This window comes from Cibotium barometz, chromosome 13 (genome assembly GCF_041138505.1).
Source record: "Cibotium barometz isolate CiBa-2024 chromosome 13, ASM4113850v1, whole genome shotgun sequence".
In the NCBI taxonomy this organism is placed as follows: domain Eukaryota; kingdom Viridiplantae; phylum Streptophyta; class Polypodiopsida; order Cyatheales; family Cibotiaceae; genus Cibotium; species Cibotium barometz.
The window spans coordinates 11807782-11817557 of record NC_141058.1 but is presented as its reverse complement, the minus strand read 5'-3'; the positions used below and the strand labels follow the sequence as shown (position 1 = coordinate 11817557).

General features: G+C 42.4%; 1 protein-coding gene across 1 annotated transcript in view; it reads left to right on the top strand.

The window, feature by feature from the left end:
* Window positions 1-289: 289 nt before the first annotated feature.
* Window positions 290-9776, top strand: part of SWA1 (transducin family protein / WD-40 repeat family protein) — a 56987-nt gene continuing 47500 nt past the window's right edge. Inside the window, exons 1-4 of the mRNA XM_086807186.1 lie at window positions 290-610; window positions 839-901; window positions 992-1060; window positions 2648-2700. Of these exons, the coding sequence (XP_086663312.1) occupies window positions 416-610; window positions 839-901; window positions 992-1060; window positions 2648-2700 (380 nt within the window). The 5' untranslated portion in view covers window positions 290-415. The remainder of the gene's footprint in view (window positions 611-838; window positions 902-991; window positions 1061-2647; window positions 2701-9776) is intronic.

The following is a 9776-nucleotide window of genomic DNA, read 5'->3' as shown; positions in this document are numbered from 1 at the left end:
CTAAGCGTGCTGTATTCAAGTGCGTAGTAATCTAGAAAGACCACTCACTACTTTTTTATGTTGTTGTATTCATAACTGGAAACAATTGTATGTAGATGGAGTCATAAGTACCATGCTGAGAATTATATTACACCTGTGCCAACTATTATAAATGAGTGGTGGAATCTTGAATCTTTAAAAAATTGCAAGCTTTTTCTTTAAAAGAAATTACAATTTTTTGAGCTAAAATAATGGAAGTACTTTAAATTAATCAAAATAAAGTTCAGGCAAAAAATGCATATATATATATATATATATATATATACTGTATTACGGGAGGGGTTTAAGAGAGTGAGGAGTTCAAAAGGGTTTGAGTACAACAGGAATCGCGCAGAGCTCAAGAAGCAGTACAGTAGAAGCAGCAGCGGGGGTGCGGATGGAAGGTGAGGGCAGCAGCTATCAACCCGTGAGGGCGAAGAGGTTTGCGGCGTCCAGGAAGCCCTCCGCCGGGGAGTCCAAGTACTGGAGATCCTTCTCGTCCAAGGACATCCAGCAGCAGATCGCGGGCGTCTCCTGCGTGCACTTCTGCCCCGAACCCCCCCACCATTTCGCCGTCACATCTTCCACCAGGGTAAGCCATTCCTCGCTGCCTGCATACCGGCTTAGCTCATGGCATAGAAGAACATAACCTAATGTTAAAAGTTAGGTTATGGCATAGAAGAACATAACCTAATTTTAGATACTTAGGTTATGGCTTGCAAGAACATAACCTAATGTCATCTGGTTGGGTTACAGCCTATACTAATCCAAGTAGAACAACAATCTCTTTTCTTCTTATGGCCCTCATCATCCTACACAGGTTTCTGTTTACGATGGGCAAACGTGTAAAGTTAAGAAGACTATTTCGCGGTTCACCGATGTGGTACGTTGAATTTTCTCATCTTTCGAGACTGCTACACAGTTCTCATCGTGTGTGTCTTCAAGATGTTGCATCTACTTTTCATTTATCCAGGCATATTCCGGTGTTTTTCGACCTGACGGCCAATTGGTGGTTGCCGGGGGTGAGATGGGGATTATTCAGGTATGCAGTTGCATATCCATTCCCAAAAATTCCAGTTTTTTTAAATATAAATCACCACCCGTAGGCACTTAATTATCTGCCCGTAGGCAATGCTGCCAAGGAAGCACCAAGGGGGGTTTTGAACCCAGGACCTCTTGTCCTAGGCAAACACCTTCACCACTTGAGCTATAACCTCATTGGCGAAAAATTCCAGTTTTGAGATTGTAGGCTTCACATTATCATGCTTAATCTTTATTAATCAATGGATGCAACGTGTATTTATGAACTTAACTTGTGTATGTTTTCACATATGCAGCCTCCATAACATACTTAACCTCAATCATGACTTTCAAAACTTCTACAATTTACGTCTACATGTAGTGTGCTTAATGTCCTAAATAACCATGGCACAAAATAACTTGGGTTGATGGCAGTGGATGTGTCCTGAAGAGCAGTCTTCTTGGTGATAGTCCATAGCATTAGCATTTAGCATTTGGGTATCCTGAAGAACAGCCTTTCTTGTGAATGAGTCATGGTCTTTGCATCATGTATATTTTGGCACATGATCCATGTCATAGGCTATATGCATATGACTTCCATAACTTCATTTGACGGTTGGGGTTTGAGACCATGGTCATGACCTGTTCTTGTGGACAAGGTGGGGGTTGTTGCTTAAAGACTCTTTGATGGATGCATGTGAGTTCTGCAGATTTCTAACAGTGGAGTTTTGGGATTGCGGTCATGAGGCAGACAAGGTAGGAAATGATGTCTAGAGATTCTTATGTGGATGCTAGTGATTCTGGCATGCCAATTTGATGTGCACTTCGTGTAAGTTTTCGAGTCGGTGGTTGTTTGGATTAGCATAGGAGCCAAATCAAATATCCTTGGTTAGGGGTTACACATCATACATGCCAAGGCTTGAATTCCTATGTACAACTCCTATTTACAGGTTTTGGTGCTTCCATCCCTTTGCATTCACTTTTGGACGTGTCAATCTTGATAGCTTGTGTGAGATCCATCACAAAAAGAGAGTTGCCTCACGAAAGGACTTCTTTGAGCCTTAAAACGTGAGAAGTCTAGTAGGTAGAATCATTTTAATACATGAAAGTAGAAGATGGAGGAGTTTTTTTTGAGCAAAAAATAATAGCCTAGTAAATCACAAAAGTGGAATTCCGCGAAGTTACCCACTTTTACATTTAGAGGTCAAAATACAGCCCAAACTTTTTGAATTCAATTACGATGAATCATAAAAACTGGTAAATTAAACTTAGAAGTATGAAAAGAACATCATGTGCAACAATAAATGAGCAATGTGTAGGATAAGGAAACAAGCAAAAGTAAGACTTTGATTGGAAAAAAATCAAACCACGTAGATAAAGGTTGATGTGTAATAACAAACAATTTTTGAAGAGTTTTAAGATTTTACTCATTTTGTGTGGGAGTGATATAATTATATATTTTACTAATTTTTCTCTTGAAAATATATGTGGTTCTTGTTTGTGCTATTCATTATTTTTATTGAAAATAGGAGTGTGAAGGTTTTGACAAATAGGATTTTCCTAGTATCATTATAGTTGTTGAAAGTGCCTTGTTTGCATGGACACTCAGGTTTTTGACATTAATAGTCGCCTTGTACTTCGTCAACTCAAGGGGCATTCAAGGTATACTTTATTCACAACTAAAAGTGATCCTTGAAATTATTTTTGTCAACTAATCAATTTGCTTGTGCAAAGCAAAGTTCGTTGCTTTTTGAATCGAAGTAGATATATCTTTGAGATTTATGCTTTTGGAATGTTTAAGATTATAAGTAATATTTTTCACAAAAATGGGGAGCTTAAAAGCCCATTTTTTGTTTAGATCATTTTAGCTCTTAGTTGTTATTTATCATTGCTTCTAGTCTTGCTTAATCATTGCTTTAAATACGGAAGTCGTTTGTTTTTGCTAGTCTAGTTGTAAGTGCTAGTCTTCATCATGGCTAAGTCTGCCCTTCATCTTCGGAGAAGTGATAGAAACTCGGCTCGTTGGTCTTTGTATCAAAATTGTGTTCTCTTGGTTGGGACAATTTTTTTAATATGTAAACCTGTCCCTACTTTGGGACACTGATGACGATGACGTGAGTAGGGATGTCGTAGCACTTAGTCCATGCTATGCATAATGAAGTTGATGATCTTATACTTCATAATTGGACAATCTTTGAGGTAAAGTTTGCACTTTTTGTATTCTCGTCTTTACTTGTTTTGTTTTAGTGAATTAGTCATTTAAAGTTTGTTTTTGCTAATTAGTTTTTAAAAATTTATTTAGCTTGTTTGTTAGAAATTCTTTTGTTGTGGTTCAATAAAGAATTTGTTTGTGTGTATGTGGGCGTGTGTGATTTAGTTATGTATTTGTCTTTTTGCAAGTTATTATTACTACTACTACTATTATTTTTGCTTGGGTGTCTCTGTAGTTTTCTTTTTAATTTTTAATTTTTTTAAAATTTGGTGATTCTCTTCTTTCTGTTAAAATTATTCGTAAGTTCAGATTCATCTGGCCTTATGATGGTATATATATATATATATTGTATTATGAAGACAAGCAAGTTGCATTTTTTGTGGTGGTATGGGAAAACATAATCTCCTTATCTTTGTTGTCATGTTAGCTAAACACATGCAAGCAACAATAGGTAATAGAGAACATCTATTGACAATCACGTAGCATGGCTATAGTTTTGACACACCTGCAGATTGGTAGAGCCCTATGTTAGAATTGTGCATCTTCGTGTTCTGGGGCTTCTACTATTTATCTTACATTTTATTGTATTTCTCCTATTTATTTGTTCTGTGAGCAGTCGGCCAGCTCACTGAGGCACTATATAAGGAGTTCCCCTTTATTCACTTCTTCATCCAATCCACTTGCACATAGTTCAACTTTCAGTTGCTGGCCATTGCCATTGTAAAGCTTTACTGTTGTTATAAAAGGTGATCTTGTCCAACTCTCTCTATCTCCTTTGCACTCTCTCATATGTTTACAGTTTATGCTTCCGCACTGTGCTCTCTCCTTCATGGTATCATACGCTTAGGTCCAGGCTGCTCCAAACCTTGCAAATCTGCCCACTTCTGCTGTGCGTTTTGCCTCCACTTCTCCGATTGCAGATCAATCCTTACAGTTGCTGCGTTTTCAGTACCTTGCTGCATTTTTGGTCCAGCCCTCTTTTGGTTGCTGTCGGCCAGCCCTACAGGCTGTGTTTTGCTCTTCAGAGGCAGATCTTTAAGTATTTTGGCTGCGTTTTCTCCTACAGAGGCTATCCAGCCAGTTGTGGTGGCTGTGTTTTCTTTTATAGAGGCAAACGGTGGAGTTGTGGCTGTGTTTTCTGCACCGGCATCAGATTTGGTGAGTTCTCTTGCATATGGAGTTGCGGTTATCCATGACCAATTACTGGCTATGGGTGTTGCTTTGTCCTCTTCTCGGTTGGCTGCTCTTATCCTCAGTGCTCACCAGGCTTCCTCCGGACCATGATGTGATTTCTCGATCTTTGCGGTGCCAGGTCACATCCACTCAGTTGGATTTTGATGATCTTAGCTCCCTACTTTTGGAGGAGTCGTCCGTTCTCATCTCACAGGGTAAGCTGAAAGGTGTCAGTCGACAGTTCTGACCAGGCACTTTCCTCCTTTCAAAAGAAAGGTCAGAGTCGTTGCTTCTCTTGCAGGAAAAGAGGACATCTGTCCAAGGATTGTTTGTCCAAGAAGAAGGACAAGACTGAGGGTAAGGCTTCATCTCAAAGACAGGGCAAAGACACGACAGACACAGGATAGTGATATAGATTCTAGTACCACTTCTAGGGCTCCCAAGGCGCTTCCGGCTCGGGAGACCCCAGATGGTGTGCTTCTCTAGTACACATACAGTTTTCCCCATGTGCTTCGAGCCAGAAGAGGCTTGTGGGCGGGAGAGGGGGGTGATTACAACTCCACCTACTGATGCATGGGGACCGTGATTTGGAGTTCCAAGCATTAGACATCTGGCAGGACGTGGTTATCTTTGGTATAGCATAGATTATGAACTAGATCTGTTCCACGTTCATTGTTCGAGGCTTTTGGGACGTGATGTGTTCCGTCCACTGTTGGGGATTATAGGCGCGGTGTGTCCCGCAGCTCATCATCTATTTTTGGAGTTCACTTGACACTTGTGTAGAAATTCGTGGCCAAGCAAAGTTCCTTGCTGTTCGTGGTGGCATCTTGTTTCAAAGAAACAGGTTGGTGGGTGCTCTCTCCGAGGTGATTCCAATATTCGTGGTGCTGGAGGGTCCATGGTTTCATCTTCATTGACTTATCTTCTTCCAACTCTTGAACACTATGAGCTGCAGAGAGGGGGGTTAGAATTGTGCATCTTAGTGTTCTGGGGCTTCTATTATTTATCGGACATTTTATTGTATTTCTCCTATTTATTTGTCCTGTGAGCAGTCGGCCAGCTCACTGAGGCACTATATAAGGAGTTCCCCTTTATTCACTTCTTCATCCAATCCACTTGCACATAGTTCAACATTCAATTGCTGGCCATTGCCATTGTAAAGCTATACTGCCTTTATAAAAGGTGATCTTATCCAACTCTCTCTATCTCCTTTGCACTCTCATATGTTTACAGTTTATGGCATATGCTTCTGCACTGTGCTATCTCCTTCACCCTAGGCATGGCAGTCCAATGAGGTGCACTTGAAACTTTATAGGTTTCTTGCGGTCTTGGAGGAGGAAGATGGTGGGAAGGGGCCCCCAAAGCTATGACCAACCATTGCAGATGGATTTAGTAAAGGGGAAAAAAGATAGCTTTGGAAATGGAGCTTGTGGTTTTGGGCACCTCTTGTGCCAACCATGGTGGGGGCTCTTGTGGTAGAGAAAGTAGAGCTAGCAACATGCATTTGAGGAAGTCAGTTGGAGAGGACTATGGAAAAGATGATGTTGGAGTTTTTAGATTTAAAATTGCATGTGGTGTAGGCTCCCCAAGCTAGAGAGCCTTTCACAAAATTAGGTTAGAGTGGGCATTAAATGCTTTGAATGCCAAGAGAAGGCCATGTGGGGTTTGATCGCCCAAGGTTGGCCATAAAGAAAGAAGAGGAGGAACCAATGGCATTGGCCACAATCGAAGAATAGTCTAAAGATGAGCTAAAGCGGGGGTTGATTTCTTTGCAAGAAAGAGGATTTAGGAGGAGAACGGGCAAGAGGCAAAGACATCTACATGAGTGTATGCTTGTAGGAAAAGGAGAGAATCCTCTCACTAGAAAATTAGTTTGCAGATTTTCCACTTGGAGAGGGGGGTTCCACAACTGGCCTGCAAGTTGGGTTGGGCGATGCAACCCAAAAACCACATGACTTGTGCCAATTGGTCTGTGCGTCGGATGTGTGGCAGAAGATCTTGATCGCATCAGTGAAACCACTTAGAGTGGTGCAGAACCACACAAATGCGGATGGGAGCTACGGTCTCCTCCAAAATACTTTTGATGGGTATGTGCTTGGATGACAGTTTCTACTCTTGCCGTGGACATGGCAGATCAGAGACAGTCTTGCTGAGGGCCCCTGTGGACCGGCACTAGGGGTATGAGACGACAATGGTGATTGGCATGTATTTGTGGAGTGGAACCTTAGCCCTTTACCGATGATTTATCGGATCATGAGCGGAAGCAGGAAGATACCGGATGCTAGATGTTGGGGAACCTTGCCATGATCTTGTTGGCATTATCATCTCCAGATTGGGCTTATATGTGCATATTTCATGCTGTATCTGGCCAGATTTATGAGGCCATGCATTCATCTTATTTTAGATATTTTTCTGCTATTTTTGTCTATTTTTAAGATATTATTTTAGTATTTTTTTGCATAGTCGGCCAGCCCACTATTTTTATACTGGCCGACCAGCTCTTGTCCAACCTATAAATAGGTGGCTTGGGTTAGCATCATTAGCACATCATTATTCAGCTATTGCTGTTGGTTGTATGCACCTATGGGCAGCCCTCGTGCTCTACTTCAGCAGATAACAAGTTTTCTACTTCAGTTCCTTTTGCACGTGTGTTTCTTTGCAAGATCTATTTGCTGTTTTTCTGATTTACAGCCCATTCTTTCAGATCCTGAGTTTGGCCACCATACTATTATGGTTGAAGAGGAGGAGATGTGGTGGTTGAAAAAGCTTACTTCGAAGCAAGATGAAGAAACTTCGAGCAAAGGTCTCTACCCTAAGGAACTAGGGTAGCGAGATTGTTAATCTCTGTCAAGAGATTATTGCCTTGCATTAGTAGATCACTATTCTGTAGAAGGCGGTAGCTAGTACCCCCGCACCTACAGGGCATACAGCAGCAGCTCCGTTCTTCACCCCAGATGTCTTTTTGGGGGAGAATGAGGAGAGAACCCAGGAAGTGGTTGATGCATGGTTAAATAGGTGGAATGTCCATTTTGACCTCCATCCTCTCCAGGACACTCGGAAGATTCAGATGGTGCATGGCCTCTTGAAAGAGGAAGCCTTGTTGTGCTGGAGAGAGCTTCGGAACAAACCTACTGCTTGGGCTAGTTTCGAGCAGATGTTCAAGGACGAGTGCGTCCAGGCGGAGGATGAGTACGACGTAGTATCCAGGTTTACAAAGCTGGATATGAAGACCATGTCCTTTGACACCTTTTTGCACAAGCTGAGAGAGTTGTAGGTGAAAGCAACGAATATGGATGTGGTCACCTTGCTTGGTTATTTTAAGTGGGGATTGTTCCCCGATCATAAGTTGCAGGTGAGGAATAATAATTGCAAAACACTTGAGGATGCTATCTGTTTTGCAAAGATTTATGAAGAAACAACTACCGGAAAGAGTAAGAAGAGTGCTCCTCAAAAGTAGAAAAGCTCGAGCAATTCCCAACCAAAATCCAAACGTAAACGAAAGTTTAGTCTCTAGAACATTTGGGAGGGCCGGTGCTTTACTTGTGGCCAGACAGGCCATTGAAAAGGGAGCTATCCTCAAGCACAAAAAAAGAAAAAGCCTAAGGGAGCTCACTTGAGATTACAGGTAACCCTAAGATTACTTCCATTCATACAACACTTCTTGATCATAGTTCTTGCATGGATGGTGTCATGTCCATGCACTGGCACGGAAGAAGAATCACCCAAAGTGATCTGGCCTGACCTGGCAGTGAAGTCCTCGAACCAATCTCGATGGGGTGTCATGTGAGCATTAGCACCGCTATCCACAATCCACGACCGCGATTGAGAAGTCACAAGAGCAAGTATACGACGAGTACCTACTAATAGAAGAATACCATCATCCTTCTTGGTCGGAGACACCGTTGTAGAGGAAGAGTTCTTTGCTTCTTTATCCTACTGCTTCTTGTGACATTGGGGCAATTTATGACCCTTCTTGCCACAATAATGACACTCAATGTCCTTGTTTTCAGAAGATTTGCTTTTGTCTTTGTCTTTATCCTTGTCGTTATCCTTGGAGTTCTTGTCAGAACCCCCTTTTCCTTTCTTCTGTCGATTCTTCCCTTTATCTGGTGCAACCAAAGCTCCATTAGAACCACCAGAGTTGCTAGTGCGCTCCTCAAAGCGAGACCAAAGCGAGACTCAATTTGCATAATAGAGGGGAGAACTTCCTCCCAAGTAACTGGAACATGACGAGGAGAAGAAACAAGAGACTGAAAATAAGCATCAAACCTCTTTGGAAGCTTGGAGAGAAGTCGAATAGCCATATCCTTTGTAGAGATATCCTTGCCACAAACAGCAAGCTCGTCCCGGAGATCTTTCATCTTCGAGATGAAAGCAGATAAAGATGGAAAGGCAGAAACTGACAAGTTCATAAGCTGCTTTTCCAATGCCAAAATCCGACCCGGAGTCTTAATCTCGTAGAGATCTACAAATGCCTTCCAAACTTCATGTGCAGCATTTGCTGTACGCACATGAGAGAGAACATAATCCTGACGATTCAACATCAGAAAGGAGAAAACACGACGATCATTCGCCTGCCAAATATCAATCTGTGCTTGAGTCACACCACCGGAAGCAAGGGTGGGAGGGGTGGCATTGGCAGGTGTAACAAGCCAATCCTAGAGATACACGCCACGCAAGGCTGATTTCACCTTCACCTTCCACAAAGTGTAGTTGGAACCATCCAACTTTGCAGACTCAGAGAACATATGAAGTGTAGTCGGGGCAGCCATCACAAAAGCTTGGGCTCAATCTCAGAAATATGCACAATCTTGGAAGGAGTGTCCACCACAGGTACCAAGGTTGCTACCAAAGCCAGAACCACCACAAGACCCCCTCTACAAAAGGGAATGTCCACTAGAGAGGAAAACGCAGCCAAAGAGGGGCTGCAGTCCTGAAAAAACAGGCTGCCTAGTTCCAAACTCCAAGAAGGAAGAAAACGCTGATGAGAAAATACCTTTAGGTTGTAAGCGATGAAGCTAGAGTGAAGGGAAAGCAATCAGCAGCAACCGTCCAGAAAACGCAGCATCCAGAGGGCTGCAAATCTGAGAAAAATGCGGAGGTGAAGGGGCTGTAGATAGGGCACAATCTGGGGCAGCAGAGGGAATTGCTGAACCGGGAGCGATGATACCATGAATGAGTGCACAGAGCAGAAGCAAATAAGCACTAGAGTGTGCTGAGCAGGGAGTGCAAGAGAGAGAGAGAGAGAGAGAGAGAGAGAGAGAGAGAGAGAGAGATATGGAGCAACTAGGCTGAATATACTGAAGTGATACAGTTCGAAGCAAGAGACAGAAAGTGTCTCATAAGTGAGGGA